This window comes from Acinonyx jubatus, chromosome A2 (genome assembly GCF_027475565.1).
Source record: "Acinonyx jubatus isolate Ajub_Pintada_27869175 chromosome A2, VMU_Ajub_asm_v1.0, whole genome shotgun sequence".
Taxonomy (NCBI): domain Eukaryota; kingdom Metazoa; phylum Chordata; class Mammalia; order Carnivora; family Felidae; genus Acinonyx; species Acinonyx jubatus.
This window is the reverse complement of record NC_069383.1, coordinates 130,510,901-130,537,476: the sequence shown is the minus strand read 5'-3', so window position 1 is coordinate 130,537,476 and position 26,576 is coordinate 130,510,901. Positions and strand designations below refer to the sequence as shown.

General features: G+C 38.0%; 1 protein-coding gene across 2 annotated transcripts in view; it reads left to right on the top strand.

Annotated features, from left to right (window-relative positions):
• TAFA1 (TAFA chemokine like family member 1) overlaps positions 1 to 26,576 on the top strand; it is a 500,491-nt gene that overhangs the window by 471,517 nt on the left and 2,398 nt on the right. For both annotated transcript variants that reach the window (XM_053219103.1, XM_027039200.2), the window contains exon 4: positions 21,962 to 22,086. In XM_053219103.1, the coding sequence (XP_053075078.1) occupies positions 21,962 to 22,086 (125 nt within the window). The remainder of the gene's footprint in view (positions 1 to 21,961; positions 22,087 to 26,576) is intronic.

Genomic DNA, 26,576 nt, shown 5'->3' with positions numbered 1-26,576 from the left:
CATCATACAATAGAGCCAGGATTTAAAGCAAGGGAATTAGACTTCAAAGATTTCACTTTTAACAGTCACACTTCAATGACTTTGCTGCTCAAGAAATTTATGTAACAGGTATAAGTCTGTGTGGATGTGGGTACTAGATTGTTTTTAGTTTATTTCAGATGATAAGCTTTACAGTATAATTCACAATATTATCACCATTTGCATCAAACCAGGTACTATTTATATTAATCTGGTTTGTTCCATTTGTTAGTTACAAACGCACCAAACTGACTGAGCAAAACAAGAAATTCCGTGGCTTGCTATTGAAAAGTCCAAATGCCAAATGAGGCACATCTTAGACTCAGACCATCCAGTAGAGCTCAAGACTCGGTCTCTTGGTCACTAACTCTTAGCTGTGATTTCCTGTGTTTTGTCTTTGTTCTCAAACAGGACTATTTTATGTGGGGTCCTGGACACCAGATTTTTGATTTACGGGGTTAGCAAACTCGTGGGAAAGACACATTCTTTAAGAGCCCATAAAAGGTTCAGAACCAAGTCATGGGGTAGTTTCGTTTACATCTGAACCAATCACTGAGGCACAGGGGAAGGAATATGCAGAGGTTGGGACTAGGACCCATGACCATATGAATTAAGAGAATGAGAGAAGCTTGTTTCTCCCAAGGTAAACTCAATGGGTTAACTCAGTGGGGGAAATGGAATTATTATTGGAGAAGCCAAAATAACAGACAAGAACAATACTGGATTCAGATTAATTTTTCTTTTTCCATGAGGCCTGCTCCTTGGTTCTTTACATGATGACAACTTTTACAATGAATATAAATAAGGCTATATTTGATTTTGAATATCAGTAATTTGTCTTGAACTCCCAAATAGTAGAAGGTGACACATGTGTCTATATTTTTCAAGCTGTTGAGCTTCTTGGTCTAAATTACAATCTAGAAAGGGGCTAATTAGAAGATTACTGATGATTGCCTTATAGTTTTGGATCAGCTACATTCCGTAGCATGAAACATCTCAGAAATAAATTCATATTAGGCTGTGTGTGTATTATGGAAAAAATTCTATAATACAAAGCAGTATGCCTTTACTCAGAATTTCATGTTAATCCATGTTGCACTGGTGATGGTTTTTTTCTTTAAGAAAAGTTGTCATCTCAGAAAGTGAAATAAAAATGGTTTTTTGAGCTTGGCACTTGGGTTAGAGCCAACTTAAAAAACTCAGAGCATAAAATAAGAAAAAAAATTTCTTCAGACCTGTCTTCTCCCAAAATCATATCAATTCAAAAATATTTTCAGACCCTGTTCCCAGGGCTCAGATTCAGGTAGAGATAGATTTCAGTCTGCTACAGCTAAGACAGAAAATGATTTTAAACCAACAAATAAATACTAGGAGTTTCTTTAGTTGCTATTCCCCCCCCCTTTTTTTTTTGAGGGCTGATTTTCAGCCCTTTTCCCATTTCTTTCTTGTGCTACAGCAAGCTTCAGAAGAAAATTTCACCAAGAGAGCAATCTCTAAATGCTCTCTTCTTCTCGCCCAGATAGTACCAGAGACATGTAAATGAATCTTAATAGTTTAGTAAAATTGAATGCGGCTTCTCTGGACCATAATAGTTAGTGTGACTCCATCGTGAGCGTATCTGGATTGTAATTAAGAAAGCTCAACATTGCCACTGACACTGAAGTGCTCTGGGAAAATGCCTCATTTACATAGAGCTATGCCAGCTCTCTATCTTCTGCATCTGGTGCGTGGTGAAGGATGATGTGATTGTACATGCAAAATAGGGAGACACATAATGAGGACCGAAAGCCACTCTCAGGATTGTCTATAGGTCAATTGAATTTCTGAATTTTAATGCCAAAAAGGAAATTGTTCTTCAGCTGTTGTGAATATCTAGTACCTGTGGCTAGAAATGGCAATGTTCTGGTCTGGTACAAAGAAACTACTGCATTCGTTCATTCATTCATCTATCCATTCATTCAGTTAGTCCACAAGTATTTATTGAATACCTTCACTGTTACTTAGGATTGTGTTAGGAAGCAAGTACCAGATGCCCAGTTGGAGTAGCTTGAATAATATGAATTGCTTTTTCTTGTATGACAAGAAATCCAGAGGTATTGGCTAGTGGTGTTCGTTCACTGGTGACGTCAATACCAGGAGCAGTTTCCTGCTGTGATAGCTACTGAAGTTACAGCTGTCACGATAAGTGTTCAAGACAGAAACCAGGAGGATTGAGGACAGGCCAGCAGTGACTTTGTGGAGCTAGTCAAGGATGATCTCATTCCTACATCTGCTGGTTAGTAGGCTTGTTAATCCAGGAAGGCCTCAGGTGGAATAGTCTACCTTTCATCATGGTCAGCAGGGGGTTCCAAAGAGCAGCAAACCCAGACATAAGCGCTTTCAGCCTCTTCCTGTGCCATGTTGGCTAATTTCTAATTGGCCAAACAAATCAAATGACCAAACCCAGATAGAAGAACTGAAGAAATAGAGTCCATTTTTTTTTAAGTTTTAATTCCAATTCCAGTTAATTAGTATACAGTGTTATATTAGTTTCCAGCGTAGAATATAGTGATTCCACGCTTCCCTACAATACCCAGTGCTCATCTCAAGTGCGCTCCTTAATCCCCATCACCTATTTCACCCATCCACCGCCCCCCCCCCCCCCCTCCGCCAGACTCCACTTCTCGATGGGAGGAGAGGCAATGTCACATTGCAAAGCTCTGGACAGAGAGAAAGATTCTGTGGCCATTGCTGTGATCAGGAGAGAGGATATTAGTATCACCTGACATAAAGAGATGCTAAATAGAAAAATTAAAAATGAATCCGCATGACTAAGTCCCTAGCACAGCCAGTGCAACCATCTCCACCTTCTTCACAGATGCTCAGCCCTCAGAGTGAACTTTGGGTTTACAATGCATCCCGCTTCCAATTTAGCTAAACTTACAGATTTTTAAATCACAAAAGGAGAAGATAGGTGCCTCAAGGCACAAACTAGAATTCTGAACTTTTTGCAAATGGCTGCATCTGAAACATTGTTATATTTACGTTACTGGTTTCCTTTGATTTTCTAGCTTTCCTGACGCTGTCATTAACATGAAGTAAATCAGTTGCAAAGTGTTGGGGCTCCTGAGTTCAGTCTAAGTGTCAAACAGTTTTGGCTCAGGTCATGATCTCACGTTTGTGAGTTTGAGCCCTATGCCAGCCTCTGCCCTGGCAGTCCGGAGCCTGTTTGGGATTCTCTCTCTCTCTGCCCCTCCCCCCGCTCATGCTCTGTCTCTCTCCCTCTTTCTTTCTTTAAAGAAATAGATAATTTTTTTAAAAAAAACATTGCGAAGTTCCAGGGCACCTGGATGGCTCAGTTGGTTAAGTGTCTGACTTCAGGTCATGATCTTGCAGCTCGTGAGTTCAAGCCCCGCATCGGGCTCTGTGCTGACAGCTCAGAGCCTGGAGCCTGCTTCACATTCTGTGTCTCCCTCTCTCTCTGTCCCTCCCCCATTCATGCTCTGTCTCTCTCTCTCTCTCCCTCAAAATAAATAAACATTAAAAAAAATTGTTTTTAAGTGCGAAATACCAGTATAGTGAGCTTTCTTTTCCCATGTATGTTAGCATTTCCTAAAAGCTTATTCTGATTGTTTAAAAAATGTGTCTGATTTTTTATCAAAGTATAATTGACATACAGTATCCTATTAGATTCAAGTGTACATTATAGTGATTCAATATTTTCATACATTATAAAATGATCCCCATAATTAAGTCTAGTTATCATCTGTTACCATACAAGTTGTGACAATATTATTGACTATATTTCCTATGCTGTACATTACCTGACTTATTTATTGTACAACTGAAAGCTTGTACCACTCAATTCCCTTTACCCATTTTGCCACCCCCCCCCCATCTCTTTCCCGCTGGTAACCAGCTGTGTGTTTCCTGTACCTAGGTGTCTGTTTCTGTCTTGTGTTTTTGTTTGGTTTAGATTTTAGATTTAAGTGAAATCATGTAGTTTTTGTCTTTCTCTACCTGACTTATTTCCCTTAGCATAGTACCCTCCCTGTCCATCCATGGAATTGTCAATGGCAAGATTTCATTCTTTGTTATGACTAATATTCCATAGTATATATACCACATCTTTATTCATTTATCCATCAGTGAGCATTTAAGTTGCTTTTATATCTTTGTTATTATAAAGAATGCTGCAATAAACATAGGGGTGCATACATTTCCTCAGATCAGTGTTTTCTTTTCTTTCTTTTCTGGTGTGTGTGTGTGTGTGTGTGTATGTGTGTGTGTGTAAACACCCAGAAGTAGAATTGCTGAATTATATGGTAGTTCTCATTTTTAATTTTTTGACGAATCTCCATACTGTTTTCACAGTCACTGCACCAATTTATATTCCCACCAGCAGTGCACTAGGGTACTTTTTCTCTATATCCTTGCCAGAGCTTGTTGTTTCTTATCTTTGGAGACTGGCCATTCTTACTTGTGTGAGGTGATTTCTCATTGAGGTTTTCATTTGCATTTCCCTGAAGATTAATAACGTTGAGCATCTTTTCCTGTGCTTATTGGCCATCTGTAGTCTTCTTTGGAAAAATGTCTATTCAAGCCTTCTGCCCATTTTTTAATTGGTTGTTTGTTGGGGGGGGTGATATTAAGTTATGTAAGTTTTTTTATGTATTTTGGATACTAACTCCTTATTAGATGTATAATTTGTGAATATTAACTCCCATTCAGTACATTACCTTTTTGCTGATGGTTTTCTTTGCTACATGGAAGTTTTTTAGTTCAATGTAGTCCCATTTGTTTATTTTAGCTTTCAATTGCCCTTGCCTGAGATGACTGATCCAAAAAAATTATTGCTCAGAATCCTATCAAAGCACTTACTGCCTGTTATCTTCCAGGATTTTTATGGTTTTAGGTCGTATGTTCAAAAGGCTTTAAACCCTTTCGAATTATTTTTAATGTTTATTTATTTTTGAAAGAAAGACAGAGTGCAAGCACAGGAGGGACAGAGAGAGAGGGAGACACAGAATCTGAAACATATTCCAGGCTCTGAGCTGTCAGCACAAAACCCAGTGCAGGGCTCGAACCCACAAACTTTGAAATCATGACCTGAGCCGAAGTTGGACGCTTAACCGGCTGAGTCACCCAGGTGCCCCCCTTTTTGAATTTTTTTATGTATGGTATAAGATAGTGTTCCAGTTTCATTCTTTTTCATGTAGCTGTCCAGTTTTCTCACCACCATTTTTTTAAGAGACTGCCTTCTGCACTGTATAATCTAGCATCCTTTATCATAGATTAAGTGACCATATATTCGTGAGTTTATATATGGGTTCTCAGACCTATGTATCTGTTTACATGCTGTACCATACTGTTTTCATTACTGAAGCTTTGTAGTATAATTTGAAGGGAGCATGATACCTCAAGTTTTGTTCTTCTTCCTCAAGATGACTTTGGCTATTCTTGGTCTTCTGTGGTTCCATACAAATTTTAGGATTCTTTGTTATAGATCTGAGAAAAATGCTATTGGTTTTTTGTTGGGGATAGCATTAAACCTATAGAATGCTTTGGTTAGTATGGACCTTTTGACAATATTAATTCTTCCCATCCATGACCACAGTCTGTCTTTCCATTTATTTGTGTTGCTTTCAATTTCTTTCATCAGTATCTTAGAGTTTTCAGAGAACAGTTCTCATACCTCCTTGGTCACATGTTTTCCAAGGTATTTTATTCTTTTTGATACAATTGTAAATAAGATTTTTTTTCTTAATTTTTCTTTCTGATAGCTATTTGTTAGTGTATGGAGACACAACTGGTATATGTATGTCAATTTTGTATCTTGTTACTTTACTGAATTCATTTATTAGTACTAGTAGATTGTTGGTAGAATCTTGGGCTTTCTATATAAAGTGTTATGTCATCTGCAAATAGTAACAGTTTTACTTCTTCCTTTCTAATTTGGTAACATTTTTTAAAGTTTATTTATTTTTGAGAGAGAGAGAGAGAGAGAGAGCACACACGTGCACAAGTGGGAGAGGGGCAAAGAGAGAGGAAAAGAGAGAATCCCAAGCAGGCTCTGCGCTGTTAGTTGTTAGCATGGAGTCTGATAGAGGGTTTATTCTCAGGAACCCTGAGATTATGACCTGAGCCAAAATAAAATGTCAGATGTGTAACCAACTGAGCCACCCAGGCGCCTCCCCAATTTGGCGACTTTTATGTCTTTTTCTTGCCTAGTTTCTCTGTCTAGGACTTCCAGTACTATGTTGAATACACATGGCTAGGTTGGGCCTCCTTGTCTTATTCCCAGTCTTAAAGAAAAAGATTTTGGGGGCGCCTGGGTGGCACAGTCGGTTAAGCGTCTGACTTCAGCCAGGTCACGATCTCGCGGTCCGTGAGTTCGAGCCCTGCGTCAGGCTCTGGGCTGATGGCTCGGAGCCTGGAGTCTGTTTCCGATTCTGTGTCTCCCTCTCTCTCTGCCCCTCCCCTGTTCATGCTCTGTCTCTCTCTGTCCCAAAAATAAATAAATGTTGAAAAAAAAATTAAAAAAGAAAAAGATTTGGCTTTTCACAATTGACTATGAAGTTAGCTGTGAGTTTCTCACGTATGGTCTTTGTTATGTTGAGGCACATTCCTTCTATACCCACTTCCTTGAGAGTTTTTACCATAAATGGACGTTGAATTTTGTTAAATAGTTTTTCCTGCATCTGTTGAGATGATTAAATGATTGTTATCCTTTATTTTGTTAATAGAGTGTATCATGTTGATGGAGCCATATTTACATCCCTGGAATAAATCCCACTTGGTCATGTTGTATGATCCTTTTCATTTATTATTAAATTTGGCTTGCTAGTATTTTGTTGAGGAATTTTGCATCTGCTGCATAGTGGCCTATGATTTTCTTTTGTGTGTGTTTCTTTGTCTGGTTGTGATAGCAGGCTAACACTGGCTTCATAAAAAGAGTTTGGAAGTATTCCTTCCTCTTTAATTTTTTGGGAGGATAATTTGAGAAGAATCAGTAGTGACTTTTATGCAACTGTTTAGTAGAATTTACCTGTGAACCATCTGGTCCTGGACATTTGTTTTGGGGGAGTTTTAAAATTACTGATTCGGTTTCATTATTTGTAATCTGTCTATTCAAATATCTTTTTCTTCATCATTCAGTTTTGGCTTGTGTGTTTCTAGAAACATTCCTTTTTTGAGGTTTTCCAGTGTGTTGGCTTATAATTTTTCATAACAATCTCCTATAATCCTTTGTATTTCTGTGGTATCAGTTATAACTACTCCTCATCATTTCTGATTTTATTAATTTAGGCCTTCTCTTTTTTTCCTGATGAGTCAGAGTAGAGATTTACTTATTTTGTTAACTTTTCAGAACCAGCTTTTAGTTCCATTAATCTTCTCTATTGCTTTTTTTCTCTATTTATTTTAATTTCTGTTCTGATCTTTATTATTTCCTTCCTCCTACTTTGACTTTTGTTTGTTCTTTTTCTAGTTCCTATATGTGTAAATTTAGATTGTTTACTTGGGATTTCTCTTATTCTTGCTGTGGACCTATATTGCTTTGAATTTCCCTTTTAGAATTTTCCCTTTTTTGCTGCATCCCACACATTTTGGAAAGCTGTGGTTCCATTGTCATTTATTTCAAGGTAATTTTTTATCTCCTCTTTGATTTCTTCAATAACCCATTGGTTGTTCAGTAACATGTTGTTTAGTCTCCATGTGATTGAGTTTTTTCCATCATTCTTCTTATAGTTGATTTCCAGTTTCGTACTGTCACGATCAGAAATGACACTGGATATTATTGTAATTTTTTGAAGTTGAGACTTGTTTTGTGGCCTAACATGATCTGTCTTGTAGAATCTTCCACGTGCATTTGAGAAGAATGTGTATTCTGCAGTTTGGGGATAGAACATTCTATATATATCTATCAAGTCCATCTGGTCTCATGTGTTTTTTAAGGCCAGTGTTTCCTTATTTATTTTCTGTCTGGATGATGTATCCATTCATGTGAGTGGGTTGTTAAAGTCTCCACTATTATTGTATTACTATCAATTTGCCCCCTTATGTCTGCTCATACTTGCTTTATATATTTAGGTGCTCCTGTGTTGGTTATATAAATATTTACAAATGTTACATCTTTTTCATGAAGTGACCTCTTTACCGTTTTGTAATGCCTTTCTTTGTCTTTTGTTACAGTCTTTGTTTTAAAGTCTATTTTTCTGATGTCATTAGTGCTACTCAGGCTGTCTTTTTGTTTTCATTTGTATGGGGTATAATTTTCCATCCTTTCACTATCAATCTGTGTGTGTGTCTTTAGATCTAAAGTAAGTCTCTTGTCGACAGCATATAAATGAGCCTTTTTTTTTATTCATTCAGTCACCATATGTTTTTTGATTGGAGCATTTAGTCCATTTATTTTTAAAGTAATTATTGATAGGTATATACTTACGGTTATTTTATTAATATTGTTTTCTGGCTGTCTTTGTAGTTTTTATCTGTTCCTTTCTTCTTTTCTTGGTCTCTTCCCTTGTGATTTGGTATTTTTCTTTAGTTTTGTGTTTGTATTCATTTCTTTTTATTACCTGTGTAGCTAGTGTAGGGTTTTGATTGTGGTTACCTGAGGTTCATATATATTGACCTGTATGTATATAGCAGTCTATTTTAAACTGATAGTTGCTTAAGTTTAAACACGTTGTAAAACCACAACATAACTACATGCAGGTGTAGCAAATTTTGTATTTTAACCTTTATCCCAACTTTTTAAGTAGCTGACTCAGTACCTTTACTATATATCTGCCTGTATTAGTAAGATTTTTTTTCTTTGATGTTTTCTTATTTTTAGTGAATTGTCGTTTCTGCTTAAAGAAGACCCTTTAACATGTAAGTCTGGTTTAGTGATGAACTTTAGTTTTTACTTGTCTGGGAAACTCTTTGTCTCTCCTTTAATTTTGAATGATAACTTTGCCGGGTAGTGTATTCTTGGTTGTAAGTTTTTCCCTTTCAGTGCTTTAAATATACCATGCCGGTCCCTTCTGGACTGCAAAATTTCTGCTGAAAATTCTGCTGGTAGTCTTATGGGATTTCCCTTATATATGACTATTTGTTTTACTCTTGCTGCCTTTAAGATTCTTTCTTTATCTTTAAATTTTGTCATTTTTATTATAATGTGTCTTGATATGGATCTATTTAGATTTTCTTGTTTGAGACTCTGTATTTTCTGGACCTGGATGCCTGTTTCCTTCCTCAAGTTAGACAAATTTCAGCCATTATTTCTTAAAATAAGGTTTCTGCCCCTTTCTCTTTTTCTTTTCATCTGAGACCCCTAAAAAGTGGATGATAATACCCTTGATGTTGTCTCAGGGGTCCCTTAAACTAACTTCATTTTTCAAAACTCTTTTTATCTTTTTGCTGTTCTGATTGGATGATTTTTTCTTACCTTGTCTTCCAGATTGTTGATCCATTCTTCTGTATCATCTAATCTGTTGTTGATTCTATCATATATATATATATATATACACATATATATATACATATATATATGTATATATGTATATATATATTTCTTATTATTTCACTGACAATATTGTTCAACTCTGACTGGTTCTCTCATATTATTTAACTCTTTATTGAAGTTCCCATTGTGTTCTCCACTCTTCGGGGAGTTCAGTGAGCATCCTTATGACCCTGACTTTGAATTCTCTATCAGGTAAATTACTTCTGATTCATTATGGTTTTCTTCTGGAGTTTTATCTTGTTCTTTCACTTGAAACATACTTCTCTGTCTCCTCATGTCGTTTGACTTCTATTTGTTTCTCTTAGTTACGTGGAACAACTACCTCTCCCTGTCTTGAAGGAGTGGCCTCATGTAGGAACCTCCACTATGTAGATTTCATGTGCTGACAGCTTTGACAGACCTCCTGGAGCTGGAGCAGGTGTGGGCCAGGGAAGTCCCAAGGTGCACCACACCAGGGCCACCCTGGTGGGTGGCTAAAGCTCCTGTGGGTGTCAAAATGGGTCCTGGGACAGGATACAACAGAGCAACTTTGGTGGGACATTTGGAGGCAGAACAGGTGTGGGCCAGGAGATTCCCAGGGCTTTCCATGCCAGTGGCACCTTGGTAGAATGGCTGGAGCTGGGGTGAGCTGGGGACTTGGGGCTCTCTGGTTTGCCTTGGAAGGCTGGCTAGGGTACCAAGACCCATGCTATCAAGGCAGAGCGGAAATGTAGAAAGTGGAGTTTGCCAGTGCCTCCCCCTCCAGAGAGAGTTCTAGCAGTTCCCCACCTTTGGGCAGTCTAAGGCTAATAAATGGATTGCCTTCACCTATAATCCAGCTGCCTTTGAAACTATTTTTTTTCCATTGTGTCCCAGGGCAGGCCAGTCAGTGCACTGGCCTCTCAGTGATATCCTTTCCTAGCTTAGATCATCATAGTGGGAGTGGGATTCCCATCATTACTATGTCTCTATCTATCCTGCCCTCCTCTGTGTGGTGCCTCTATTGTTTGTGTGCAAAAGCTATTCCGTCAGCCCTCGATTCTTCTTCAGGAGGAGTTGCAGCATATGTAGGTGTAGATTTGGTGTGCCCGTGGAAGGAGGTGAGTTCCAGGTCTTCGCATTCTGCCATCTTGGTCACAGCTTCAAAGTGTTTGGTATTACTGGAACTAAATGTTTAGGAATCGGGACCTTAAGATTTCTTATTTCCTCTTCTACTTTAAAACTCATATGTGACAGCTCTGGTTTGCTTTTGTGTCACTCAGACTGCCTATATCAAGTGGTGCTAAGCATAGAGTAGACAGCCTATAAATATTTTCTGATAAGGAAAGTTGAATTCTTCCAAACCATTCAGACAATTCCACACAAATAACCATGCTAGTTGTGTGGTATCTGTAGAGGAAAATAAAACATTGATTCTTATTTCCCAGTTCTCAAGGGGTTGGCAAATGAATGCACATGCTAAAGAGGTTTGGGGCAGTTCTTCTAAATTACAAAAATATTCAGTTATCAAATTATTTTGCCATTTCAAACACGTACACAAGAATCACATTAGATCCGAGAGTGTTCTATGATCAAAGTTTACACATTTCATCCTCACATGAAAGGTAGGTTATGTTTTCTGAAGTTAAATTAATTATAATACACCTGAAGGTATTCAGAGTCTCCCACAGAGACTGCATGAGCATAATCGCATTAGAGCATATTGTTCTCTTACTTTAGCATACATCTATGAGACAGGCAGAGAAAGCATGGAGAGCCACAGGCTTTTCATCCAGGACTCACCCCTCCCAAGGTTTCCATGTTCTCAGTTGTAATTTACTCAACCACCCATGACATCCTAATAAAATAAGAGAAACAATGTGTCTTGTTCAATTCCCCATGATTTGGCTTCTAAGGCAATAGGTGAGTTCAGGGTTAGAGACACCTCTCTCCTACTTGCTATCAATTTTTATAGATCTGAAGAGACCTAAGAGGTTTTATGTGCCCTGTCCTTTTTCCCTTGTCTGAAGTCTCCATCATTGCCAAGAGCATCTCCCTGGGAGTTTGAACTTTCCTTTAATCTAATCCATTTAGAAAATGACTCACAATTTATTGAATAAAGTAGAGAAAATTGATACCTTTTCATTAGGCTGACAAAGTCTTTTTCACTGTTGGCATCTGAAATGTGTTTTCTATTTAAATTTTATTTATATCAATCTTCTCTAGTGGGAGCAAGATTAAAATGAAAGACCTTACAATCGGCGTACAACTTTCCCATTACTGCCAAGATCGCAAGCCCTAGTTTTGCAAAGGGACTTGATGCCAAGAATTTTCTGGGAATAATTTAATATTGGGGATCAGTTGCAAAGTGGAATCAACCAAAAGTGATATGTTAATGTATCACTAACAGTAAAAGTGGTTACTTTACATACAAAAAGAGGAAAATGTACTTAACTGACATTATTTTATTTTGGTAAATCTGTAGCAATTTTAGCAAAAACTGTATTATAGAATTTAATAATAACCTCTCAAAGTACTTCTCCAAATTGGGAAAATACTTGTATACAAATATATTCCTCCAGTGAGCCATTTCTATTGGAAGAACACAGAGAGCTAGCACTCAAAAGATCTATACATGTGCATGTGGCTTAAAAGTTGCATATATATCTTTTTTATTCTGATTTTCACTTTGATTTAAAATACAGAGACATTTTGGAGTTCTTCTCCACAACCACATCCAGCGCCCCCGTTCTGTTACCATGAAAGTAAAAGGATCAGACAGCAACGGTGACCACAGGGAAGCCAAATTTCAAAGGGACCAACATAAATGCCTATTTTATTCCGAAATAGCAAGGTTCTCCATCTGAGTTTGCTAAGCCTAAGGTGTACATGTGTAGTAAGGACATCCCATTTTTCAGGGACTTCCAAGAAATATCAAATTATAGGTGCGCCTAGATGGCTCAGTCGGTTAAGCGTCTGACTTCGGCTCAGGTCATGATCTCATGGTTCATGAGTTCGAGCCCCGCATCGGGCTCTGTGCTGACAGCTCCGGGCCTGGAGCCTGCTTCGGATTCTGAGTCTCCCTCTCTCTCTGCCCCTCCCCCGTTCATGCTCTGTGTCTATCCGTCTCAAAAATAAATAAACGTAAAAAAAATTTTTTTAAAGAAATATCAAATTACACTGAGGAATGCAGATTTTTTTGTTGTTCTTTTTTTGTATTGGTGTAGAGCCTTCACTGTTTGACCTCATTATTCTCTCCTCACTTGTTATAGCCCTCTTGGTTAGATTTCTTTAAGGACAAATTGAGACTTTGTTGTCATTGTTGCTATTCTACTATTTTAGGTCTATTCTATAGATAGTCAACCTGGAATATGAAGACTGACAGTAGGCTGCGTTCACTAGCTAGCTAAGAATGTGTTTCTGTACCCCCAAAAGATAAGTAAATGCTTATCTTCACTAAATACTTCACTAAAATCGTCAAGAATTCTAATCTGGTTGATACAGCCCTGCAGAGAAATGGGTACTTATGGTGAGAAACAGTGTTAGTACAGTTTTTCCAAAGGACAACTTGACAATTTATGTATCACAAGTGCTGAACATTTTTTTTTTTTTTTACCTCGGGACTCAGAAACTCCACTTCTTGGAATTTTCCCTCGGCAAATAATTAAATATATTTGCAAAGATATATGTGCAAGGGTGTTGATATAAGCATCTTTACTAATAGCAAACCGTCAACCAACCAACAACAAAAAAGAAAAATTTCTAACACTGAGGGATTGGTTAAATAAGATGCACCCCTACCAAGGAGTATTATGTGGGCCTTAAAATACTGCATTTCATTTTTATAGACATAGGAAACTGTTTATGATTCCATGGTTAGGTGTTGAAGAAGGGTGGCAGGCAGTATGTGTGGAATGATCTTACTTTTATTAATAAAATTATCCTAGTTAATATATGCATTTATTCAACCATTTAAAAAACACATATTGATGACCTGTTCTGTGACAAATATCCAGGTAAAGTAATCACGTCATGTGAATGCAGGGAGTAATGAGGAAAATCAAAGCAGGCGATAAGGGGAAAGAGTCAGGGTCAAGCGAGTGTGGATTATTTTAGGTAAATTATCAAGAGAGGCCACTCTAAAACAAAACAAACAAAACAAAGCACAACACAGTTGAATTGTGGCTTATGAATTGGGGTTAATGGCAGTTTGGGGAGAACATTCCCTGGACAGAGGGTGAGCCAAATCAGAAAAGAGATTTACAGATTTGCAAAAGAGGTAGAGGGACAGAGAGATTGGTTACAGATGGAGGGTGGGGGTGGGGCTGGTAGAAAAATACATGGTCGGAGAGCGAGGAAGAGCCAAGTAACATGGGACTTTGAAGGGCAGAGTAAGCAATGTGGAATTTATTCCATGTGCTGGAAACCTTTGGAGAGTGTTAAGCAGAGGAATGATAGGAAATGATTTGCATTTTAAAAGATCACGCTGGATGCCGTGTCAAGAATAATCGGAGAGAAATTCTGGAAAAAACATACCCATATGTAGCAGTCTACTTCTGCCTAATGTGATAATGTTTATTTTCCTTTTGCTAATTATCTGTATGCTTTGAGTTTTAGAAAAGAATATCTATTACTTTTAAAATTAGGGAGGAAAAGGGTGCCTAGGTGGCTCAGTTGATTGAGCATCTGACTTTGGCTCAGGTCATGACGTCTTTGTTCGTGAGTTCAAACCCCACACCCAACTCGCTACTGTCACTCAGCATGGAGCCCGCTTTGGATCCTCTGTCCCCCTTTCTCTGCCCCTCTCACTCGTGCTCCCTCTCAAAAATAATTAAAAAACTAGGAAAAGGAAAGGTTTCTATGGTTGGCAAAAACAAGAACATCAGAATGCGTGTGTCTCCACAGAATTGCACATCACACTTTACCATAAACCTCAGAGTTGCTCTTAAATGTTTTAAACATAGAATGTTAAGTTTGAGAACACAGGAATGTTCAGTAGAAAATTTATTTAATAACCATGATTCTTTGCGTTCCTTCTTAAACTTGTATTTAAAGTTAAGTATACACACAAATGAAAAAACAGAACTAGAGTTAATTTTACAATAAAACCACTGATTTAGTGAAAGCCTACCACCATCCAGTGTTTGATTTATAAGTGAATGCAAGGATAGAGTCATCATGTATTGAAAGTGCAGGCCAAGCCGGGAACTCCAGCCTTGGTGTATGTAGCCCACAAAGAAGAATATCAGTACTGGCAAGAATTAGGAGCACTCCCTTGAGTGGACAAAAAGTCTCCGCATGTTCCTTGTTACCAGAGCAGATAGTTTTTTTCAAAGCAGTACGAACTGCACCCCTACGGTCTGATAAGACAGCTTGGAACAGCCCAGGACAAGTAAAAGATTTCTTTACATTTTGTGTTTTATCTTGAAATTCCCCTGAAGCTAGGCGTCTGCCTCACAACATGTATAATTGTTTGCTTTACTATGGAAACAATTTTGCTGATGACTTAGTTATTAAATTACTTCATCAAGGAAGACCTTTATTTGTTTTTTTTTCGGTGAGCGTAGTGCCCATTCCCTACCTCCCTTTCATATGGCTGTCATCACTTTGTAGGTCTTTTTCTGACTTTTTGTTGTTGTTGTTTGTTTATTCATTTGTTTGGTTGTTTAGATGCCACATATGAGTGAAATCATATGGTATTTGTCTTTCTTAGTCTGACTTAATTCCCCGAGCATAATACTCTCTAGGTCCATCCATGTTGTTGGCAATGTCAAGATCTTACTCCTTTTATTGCTGTATAAAACTGAATGAGAGAAGATATTGAAACTGATATAGCTAATAAGGGGTTAATATCCAAAATATATAAAAAGCTGACTCAGCTCAACACTCAAAAACCAAACAATCTCATTGAAAAGTGGCAGAGGACTCGAAAAGACATGTTTCCAAAAAAGACATATGGATGCAAACAGACACATGAAAAGATACTCAACATCACTCATCATCAGGGAAATGCAGATGAAAATCACAATGAGATATCACCTCACACCTGTCAGAAAGGTTTTTTTTTAAAAAAAGAAAGAACAAGTATTATCAAAGATGTGGAGAAGAAGGAACCATCATGCACGGTTGATGGGAATGTAAATTGATACAGCTACTGTGGAAAAGAGTATGGAGGTTCCCACACAATGATCGAATAATTCCACTACTGGATATTTACCCAAAGAAAATGATAACACTAATTTGAAAAGATATATGCACCCCTATGTTTAATGAGGATTTTTCTTACTACCATCACCCTGACAATCCAAATCAGATCCACTCAATAGTTTCCCTAGTACCTTTTTCATAATTTGTCACTCTGTTTTATCCCACCATTATATTTAGTATCTCCCACAACAGACTGTAAGCCACTTTAGGGTAGGCTAGGAAATGTGTCTGTCTTATGTCTACTTATGTCATTCACAGCAGTCAATGAATAAAAGATCATTTTTGTCTTCAAACACCTTCAAGGAAGATAAAATTGCCCCAGTTTGAAAAACCCTGGAATAGAATTCGTAGAAGGAAAGCAATGCTCATCACTCATCATTAATTTCATGTGTGCCTCTGAAATATTTTGTAGATGCTACTAATAAATACAGTCTAATTAGTAAAAAACCTGGATATAAGCATCCCACAATTCATACAAGCTTCCGTTAAAGATCAGGCATTAACTCTCTGTGAAGGTAATTGGCTGGATGCATATATAGCTCGATAAGGACACATGGATAAATAACAGTAATAACTGCCATCTGTTGCATATAAAGTTTATTATGTGTTACACTGAGATCCTGATCTCCTCTAAAATTTACTGCAACCAGTTGTGATTTTGTTTAAGTGCTTTTATAACTCAATAACCTGACATTTGACCTAAGAGACTTTCCAAAGCCATGCTGTCCAGAAGCGGTGGCGTTAGTTAGGATTCACACCCAGGTCCCTTTGTCACATACCCAAGAGCTTAGAGTCTTAACCATTACATGATGCGTCTGCCCTGGAGCTTATCCTTAAATGTGGGCTCACAGAAAGAGGGAGTTGGGCATGGCTGCAGGCGATAGTATTCAGTGCCTTTAACTTTCTGTTTACTTTGATAAAGACAGTAACACAGAGGGAGCCACTGCACGTCTTTTGAAGAAGAGCATTGTAGCAGCTGTTCCAACAACCTGTGCGAAAAGGAAGGCGGGAGGGCTGTCCCAGCCTTCTAATGGAGTTCCAGCCATTGCCTAAATTGCATGACAGGTTGCACAAAAATGAGCCTGGAAATTTGTCTTGATTGATGTACTTATAACGTACTTCTGGGAACATGAATGCAATCATATGTTCAACCATTTAATTTATGCTCAAACTCTCATAAGTCATAGAAGCAAGCTGGGTGTTTGGCATAATATCGAAGAACAATGGTTTACTCTCTCACTTTGTGAAGAACTGTGTTTCTGTTTTGGAGTGATTTTATTCTTTAGAGTCATAAAAATGATGATGCCGATGATAATAATAGCTAATATTTATCAAACATTTATTGAATGCCAGATACGCTGCTAAGTGCTTTGAATGCATTTTCTCATGGCATCCTCACCATCCTTTGATAGAAGCATGATTTTTTTTCTTTTTCTCTTTCATTTTTTTTATTCATTCAATCATAAATTGCAAACCTGCCTTGAGTTACCGTGTGCCATTCAAAGATGAATGCAATATGATCCCTGCCCTCAAGAAGCACACTGCCTGGTGAATAGACAGGCACACGAGCTAATAATTCAAGTGCGGTGTGGTTAAGGTTACGGCTAACATAGTTGAGTTATTGCCATATGGTTTCCTCAGTTGTTCCTAACATCACTTTCAGCTCTGCCCTTCTTCACAGTTCTGGAGGAGGCATCCAAAAGCAAGACCTATCCCTTAGGTTTGAATGCACCTGTGCTCATGTGGCATTTCAGCTACTTTCTTCTTCCTCCTTCCATCTTGGACATCACTGCCAAATCCATCTTCCCCCAGACACCCGTTAATCATGTCTTCCCTTTGCTCACAGAATCTAGAATATTCAGTGACTTGCCATTGCTTTGAGGGGGGAGGGAAGCCTGAGCTTCATGCTTTCAAGAACTTCCACAATCTTATTAAGATTTTCCCTTCCCACTCCCAGCGTGAGCCTATTCTTCCCGCACAATAACGTGCTTCCTGCCAGAGGAGCACTTTGCTCACTTATACCTCCTAACCATAACACATGCCAAAATGCCAATAGTGCCCATAGAGAGAGAGACCTTGAGCTAAGTCATAAGCTCTCAGGGCAGGAACTATGTCATGTTCATCATTTTATCCATGCCACTAAGCCACATAGTCCTTTGGCTGCAGAAAGTGCCCAAAGAACACTTACTAAATTGAGACCCAAACATTGTTTATTGAAACGATAAAAAGGGACTTTGGCTCTTTAATAAGATAATGTATATTTGCTGTATTTATTAACTCCATTGCTTATCAGTACCTTGTTCTCTTTACGTGGTAAGATACCACAAAGTAAACAACAATAACAGCAACAGAAGGACTTCTCTATTTAAGACTTCTCACTGAAAATTGGATTGAGTCTCCTTTTACAGTCTCTCTTTTTTGCTCTGCAGCAACATGATGATATAAGGATGAAATCAAAACTCATGATTAAAGTAGCTTTAGTAATTTTAAGAATCTTTCAAGGAAAATGAACATTCTTGACCAAGTTGAAGATCAGATATTTTCCTGAACATGATCCAGTAAGAGAGCGAATTCCAAACCCCAGGGTTAAAAGGGACCTTTAAGAGCCTCTCTCCTAATCATCATAGATAAGAGAGAGTTGGTTTTTGCAGCTGATATTTAATTAACTCTGTTCTTCTAGGGGATAAAAAGTCCTCACAGAAGTTATATGTCTACCTCACAAGTTTCTTGTGGCTTCAAAAATTATTCACTACTGAGACTTTCTGTTAAAATGCTGTAAGGAATAAAATCAAGCAATATGGAGCTCTGTCTAGGAAGAAACAAATATGATATAAACCAGCTATTATGCAACTTATTTTTATGTTAACTTAATTTTATGAGAAACTACATGTTTTGTATTTTCCTCAAGCGTTTGTATTTATATGAATTTTTTTTCAATAATAAGACATCAGAGAGAATTCATTCCTTCACTCAGCAATCATATGTTTCTTAAGAGTTCTCTGAATCCTGAACACAAAACTATCATAAGTTAGCACTATAATGATGAAAAACAAGGATTTTGTCATTAAGCAGGCCTGCACGTAGTGTTAATTCCTACACTTCCTACCTGTGTAAGCTTGGCCAAGTTTTTTAACTTCTCTGAGCTTCATTTTTTTTTTTCATCCATACAATGGGTTCATAATAATACCCACCGTTAGGATTGCTCTGAAGATTAAGATAATACATTTAAAATTTTTTTTAACATTTATTTATTTTTGAGAAACAGAGAGAGGCAGAGTGTGAGCAGGGGAGGGGCAGAGAGAGAGGGAGACACAGAATTGGAAGCAGGCTGCAGGCTCCAAGCTGTCAGCACAGAGCCCGACACAGGCCCGAAGTCACAAATCGTGAGATCATGACCTGAGCCAAGTCGGTCGCTCAGCTCAACCGAATGACCCACCCAGGCGCCCCTAAGATCATACATTTTGAAGTACCTAACACAGAAACCCAGAAGAGGCCATCAAAAATGTCCATTATCATTTTTATTATTGCACTGACCATTGTAATTCAAGATATTGAGAATTTGTGCCTGCATTTTTCTTATTATAGGTATCTCCATAAGAAAAATTATAAAGCCAGTTAAGTTGCATTAATATTGCATTTATTGATTAAATCTAATCGATCATTCCTCTTTCAATAATCTGAAGGTTTTAGGTGACTTCCAGTATGGGAGAAGAGAGCACAATTTGTAAATCCTCTCTGTGAATTTTTTTTGAAAATATTGCAGGAAATACGAGTATATGAAAAAATTAGGGGAAAAGACTATAGTTTGACCTAGAAGATGATGTGAAAGATATTAAAATGACCATGTAATGCATAAATCAAAAGCAAAATCAGTCTAATAGCATCTTTAGAAAAGCAACCCTGGAAGAATGAACTAGATGCCAATAAACCAGAGGGTAACGTCAAAGCATCCAACTCTGTTAAGGAGAAGCAAGTGTAATAGGAATTTTTAGAGATTACAGTCCAGTCTGGGGATGTTTTTATTCTTAGAAAGGCTTTCCTTTTTCCCTTTGAGTCAGTGGACCTTTACTCCCTTGAATTAAAGGTGATCTGTGGGTTTTGAGATGCATTCTTTTTCCTATTGTCTACATTTTCATTTAGAAGACATTAATGCTTAAGACACAGAAACTGCTTTGTTAGCTAACAACAGAGTAGGTCAGCTCTGAGAGGGCAGAGAGCAACCTCAAGAAGAAGGAACAGCGTCCTTTAGAAGAAAGTAGAGATGCTAAAGCTGACCCCACTGGCAGTTGTTCATTATTTGTGTGCCTCTGTGGGGAAAAAAAAAAAAGTCACAAACCCTAAATGGAACACTGTCTGGAAAGGCAATTTCCCCTCGGAGCTAAGATCAGAGGCTTTCCATTCTTGTTGGTGTCGATTCAGGGCAGCAATAGTGAAATATTAGGTGGGATTTCAGGGGACAAGTGTGGCAAATGTCACCAGCCTGTTGCTGCCTGAGTGCTAACCGAAAGGACGCTTCCGATTCTAGGCTCTCAATAAACACTGCCAAACCCTGGCTTTTATCTTAGGTTACTGGAAGCTTTGCAATTTATTTTTGTTCCCTTTTCAACGCTGCATGTGTTTTTCTTGCTGCCAAAGTACATGCTTCTCTCATTTAACATCGTCACCTATTAATTCACCTAAATAAGGTCTCTTTTACCTGTGACTGGAATCTTCCCTTATTCCACATGCTCATAGAGAACCCTGCTATTGAAAAGAAAGACGCTCTTAACTCTCATCATCATTTTGTACCCTGTGGAGAATTTGTGTCTTCTGTTACTACTCCATGTTTTACCAAAATATCACGTTGTCTTGCATACGGATGGACTATTTAGGAGATTTTACTTCCTATACTTGCGTGCTATATTCCAATGGAGATGCATTTTATGTGGTTCATTCTGGTCCGCACATAAGGTATAAATCAAGCAGAGGCAAAATTACCCTTGAAAAATTCCTTAAATTGACCCGATAATGGAGTAGACATGATTTTGCATATAAGATCAAATTTTGCAATCCATACGCTGGCTTCCAGAGGAAGGAAAGTCCAAAGTAAGGGTAGTGTAGAAAGAAGAAAGCTTGAATATGGGCAGACATCCGGATGTTTAAACCATTCTGTTTTTAAATTAGCAATCTAATCCCTCTCTCCCACTGGGGACTTATAATGTACTCCTGCTTTGCTTCGGGATTTACTTCCTTCCATTTTAATAAGAATCTTCTGTGATGTTAACAGATGTCATCTGGCCTCTTTGTCATTGTGAGAAGGAAACATCAAGGTGGGGACTCCCCTCCGGCAGGTGTAAGAGGCTGAAGGCGAGTATATCTAGAACTAGGGTTCTAGTCCAGTGTGAAAACAGGCAATCAGAAAGCACCACACAAGAACGACTGGCAGACGTTTTGAGAATTTCGAATGGCAGAAATAATTCTTCGCTCATGAAGGCAGTAAGGAAGATGTGGAGCTCCTTGACTTGGGTGGAGTGCATCCAGTCGCTATTTCATACAATCTTAAAACAAAAACCAGACTGTGCTATAAATACATCCACTCAGTTCATCGCCAGCTTCCCATTGTGGTCATCTTTGATATCACCCTGCAAAATAGGGCTTTTTTTATCAGAGGCTCAACTTTGGAAAGTTCGACCCACCTCATATCAAACATCAACAGAAAATGCAGCTGACATGAATATACCTGTGATTGTAAACAAATACTTCTTTTTATTAATACCCTTGGTTTTTATTTTGCAGGCTTTCTTTTATGGTTCCAGTCATTTCATTTTTTTTTTCCTGTTGGTAGGCCTTTGAAATTCTCAAAGAAGGCCCGAGGCTGGGGGATGAGCCCTAATGCCGGTGGATAAACTGGCCTTTCTGAAGGAATAGCTCTATCATTCTGAAGGGCAGTTACTACTTTTGTCCCCTTCCCTGAAAAGAAAGAGTAAAAGGTCCTCGGTTTGTGAAAACATAAAGTTTTCTCCAGAGAGTATACCTCCCAATGCATAGATTTTCATCTTTCAGGGTACGAGGGTGATTTTTGACAAACTGTTGCTTGATAAAACCATAAAAGTAGAAAATTAGATTTGCTCTGTAAGACCGGTAAATGAAAATATTACTTTTCTTCATAACGAATTCTTAGCCGGCCCTAGAAGGTTCAAGAGAAAGTAGCGTGCTTCAAAGAGAATGAACACCTACAGAGGGTCACGTCACTGGTGCCCACGTTGTTTGGATGAATTGCAAACACACTTGTTTCCTGTTTTTACACAGCCTCCATAGTGATTGGGAAATGGTGGTGTGAGATGGAGCCTTGTCTAGAAGGAGAAGAATGTAAAACGCTACCTGATAATTCCGGTTGGATGTGCGCTACAGGCAATAAAATTAAGACCACAAGAGTAAGTGTATTTCTTTCAAATATCTCATGCATGTTACCAACCATACCGTGTTGCCTTTGAGTTGTACAACAGCATCCAGGGAAGCTTTGAACAGGAGATAAGAAGACCTTTTCCCTGACAGAAAACATTCTTAACTGTTCATATCAGTGTCCATCCAGCAACAAGAAGTTAGACATGGAACTTGACTTTTCCCTGCTGAGCAGTTTAGCGTTTGTGTGACTGGGTCACAAATAAAGCTGGATTAGCATAGCCAAAAGGAAGAAGAACGGTAAAGCAATTAGTCGCATAATTCAGCCAACTACTACGGTGCTCAAAATAGATAAGAAAATAAGAGTCCTGCCTAATTTGTCCAGATGGTTTGCGGAAGAGGGCTGCGTTTAAGTACAGCCATTTTCTACATGTTCTTTAAAAGAATTATTTGATGATCTTTTAAATGAGTGAAAAGTTTTTGTGATGTGAATTATCATTCCTTGGTTTCTGTGGTAAAATAAGGAGCTATGTTCAAAATACATAACAACCTATATGGTGAGGCCATCCAACCCATGAGAATTGGTATCATGTTGCCAGAGCAGTTTGGAAAAGCCCAGGTAGGATAGCCATTGGCCCTGTAGATAATAGATCATGGGAAAGTAGGGGAGTCCTAAAGAGGGCAGGGTAGAAAGGGTAGCTCAGAGCACTTAAGACAGTATTTATTCAAATGTAATACAATATTTTAATTACATAATTACAATCATGTCAATATTAATAACTAGTGTGGTTTTATGTATGTATATCGTGTGGCTCTCAGCCCTGTTGTGTGTATATGTGTTTTAATGTACTGGATATTGTTGAAAGCCAGATCCACCAGTTACAAATCCCAACATGCTGAACTTGTAGCCTTCCAAAAGGGTGACTCAAATTTAAAAGGTCATCTCTAATTCCCACCCCTATATAATGAGTCTTAAATTGATCTTTGTTCTCAGCATTATCTTCTCAAGAAATAACATTGGTACTGGCAGCCTCGTGATATGGAAAACATAATATCTTATAAAACATATCTTTCATACATAAGATAAGTGGAGACTCTTCTGCATATCCAATTTCATTGCCTATATTGACTGCATTAAGCAGTAAATTGTTATACTTCATTGGCTTGTGGCCAAGAGAGGTTCCTGAACCATCCTAGCTTGTTAACATGCATTCATGCACCTGAGATGCTCAGCTTGGATTATCATATTTCACTTCAAAGAAACAGCCTCAGGAGAGATTATTCAAAAATGAACCCAGTTCATGACACTTACCTCCAGAAACCGTCTTCATTAACTGATGGAGAGTGGATTTCATATTTCCCTTTGGTTACATTTTGCCTGAAACTAATTTTACGAAACAATCTGAAGATGCCCTTCCAAGTCAGTTTTCAGATACTCTGAATTATCATCAGTATGATTGGAATTCGATCACCATTGTTTAAAACAGGTTGCTGATGTATTTTCTGCCAAAACTCTATTTCCTCATCCAAATGATAACTGATCTCCCTTTATTGAATATAAACACTGCTCTTATGGTTCCTCCAGACCTGAAACTCAGTCAAGAATAAGAATACAAGTCAAATTACTTCAGGATTTGAGTATGTGAGATTCCAAGGGTACCAACTAGGAGACTCTTTGGAAAATAGAATATAAATAAACAAAGCACAGAAATTGTTAATGCTACTTTTTATGACTGTGTAACACTCTTTTTTTTTTTTGGCCTCTGTAGAGTATATTTTAAAACACTGTAAATACATCCTAGACATTTTCTTTCCTCACAGAAGTACAGTGCAGGTCTGATCACAATAATAGAGGCTGGAGCACAGCCTCTGTGTTTGCTACTGTCCTGGGTGGGCTGAATGCAACCCGACAGTTGAGTGTACAAAAGAAATAAATCTCCCATGCAGTTGGTTTGAAAGCAGAGGATGTACCTGTTCTGATATGTGCATCCATTTCAAGCGAGGAAATAAGAGGTTGCTCTACAGTCGTGTGAGCAACACATCACTCAACTAATAAATCTCAACTCTGTCTTTAGAGAAGGAAAAGAAAACACTAAGCTGTACTTTTTATACCTTGAGAGGGCTCAGACATTACTACTGACTTAAATTTTCTCCCCACTTCCTTACAAAGAAATTCACAGTGAAATAAGCACTTTTAAACACAAAGGCACCAATTAACTTCAGCTGATACATACAGGAGCTTTCCATTCTGTATAAATGGCAGGCCAACACCAGTCCTTAGATCATAGGCTCCAAAATAGGTTTTATATTAATTTTTCTAGTATGCCCTATGTGTTTTTCCCTGTCAGAGTATAAATATGCCTATACACTTCAAGTATTGACTCTGGCAGTTTAACTTTCAAAACAGGTTAATAAACAGATGTACTTTAATTGTGAGTCATAGGTTTTCAATGTTCTACTCTTAATTTAAGAGGTAATCTTTGGGATAAAAAATTCAAGTTCTTCTCAAAGAGGAAAAATTTTTTAAAATCACCTCTTTGGTTCTTACATATAAGACTGATTCAAAGAGAGTGGTCTCAGTAAAAAACAAAAAAACAAAAAAACACAGAAGAAACATCCCCAGATTGTTAATGGCAACTGCGAGTTTCCATCATACTGTTACTTTTTATAAGTAACGCCAATATGAAGATATTTGCAAGATAGAGTCCTAAGGTGTCATTTTCCCTATATAGGTTTTTTCAAAACCTTCCTATTATGAATTACTTCCCAAATAATCACCCTGAGTCAAAATTCTCAGCAGTCTGTGCAATGTAAATAAACAAAAGATGTTTCAAAGTGTGATCTAATTCAAAGTTGCATGGTGCTCATTTTTTAAGGATGGTGGAGAGTAGAAATTCATTGTTTGATTTAAAGGACCAGGCAGCCCAGAATATGAACTAGCCAGGACAACAGGCCACAGTCTGAAGGAGAACCTTGGGGAAACTAGATCTGGGTGACAATATAACCTACAGAAGGAAGGAGAAAAGATAAGTAGAATGAGGCACAGGCTTCCCTTTCAGGAGACTGGAGAGAATAAGTCTTAGGAAAGAGGAAGCTTCCCGAATGTCATTTTACGGAAAGAAGGTAGTCACCCTTGAGAAGTTTTCCAAAACCCAGCATGGGGTACAATAAAGCTGGTGCCAGAAACCCTCCTGGGAAGAAGCCTGGTACATCTGGGTGAAGTTTCATGGCTAAATTTTAAACTACACCTGCTCGACCATTGCTTCAGTTGTTTTGTTGAATTACTTTGTTGGTAGTTTGTGGCAAGACAAACCAATCCAGATATTCACAAGAGGTAGTTTCCTATGGTTTTACATAAATATTGGTTTATTTTTTTTCTTTAAATGTAACATAAGTTTGAGGGGCCCCTGGTGGCTCAGGTCATGGGATCCAGCCCCATGTCAGCCTCCATGCAGGGCGTGGAGCCTGCTTAAGACTTTCTCTCTCTCTCTCCTTCTGCCCCTGTCCCCTGCTCACATGTTCTCTCCCTCAAAAATAGAAACAAAAATAAAAACATTTCTAAAAACAAACAAACAAAAAAAACGCATAAGTTTGAAAGTTGGGGGTGCTGTTGGGAAATTGGCTCTGCAGATTTTGAATTTGCCACTCTCCATAATCAGATGAGCTAATTCCCTATAATCAATATTATATTTAATGTATATGAAATAATAATACATAATATGCTATAATATAGTACATATTTAAAAAAAATAAGCTGGGGATGCTGTATCTAATGCATTCAGGAAGAAATGTATACTCTGTGTATTCAAGAATAATGCTTTAATTTATAAAGACAGACTTCGCCCCAGAGGAAATAAGTTGTTTGACAATGCTGTAATAATTCACATATAAAAAGGGAACATTGGCTTTGGGGGACATAACAAGGCAGGGAAGGAAATGAGGAGAAAACCAAAGTTACTAGGAAGGCAAAATTAACAGGTTAAAATAGTAGAACATAATCTGGTATAATACCTGGGAACTTATCAAGCAACTTTGGATTTCCTTCAACCCAATATGTTAGTGTCTTTCAGACTCCTGGGAAAATGAACAGTTAGATATACACAACATAGAGTTAAGTTCCATTCCCTAAAAGGCCGTGTTAGACTGCCCATCTCACCACAATGGCTGTCCAGCCAAATTGATGTTTCACACAAATGCACTACTGTCATTTGCCCACACTCACCTGGGCCCATTCTCCTAACGGTGACTCTGACCTCACATATCTCCATCCATTCTCATCAGCCAGTGTTTTTTATATTACAGAAGGGCAAACTTCCAGCTGTGACACATCCCAGCTTCATCACTCAAAATTCCATCAGGTGTCAAGGGTTATAAAAGCCTTTACAATCCTGATGTTCAGACCATTTTGTATGAACTAGCTTTAAGAGAGAAGGGTAGGAGGGAGAGTGTGGATTTGGAAATTTCCAGAAGGAAAAACAAATCAATTTATGCCATCACAATTGCCTCTGGGTCCAAGTGAACT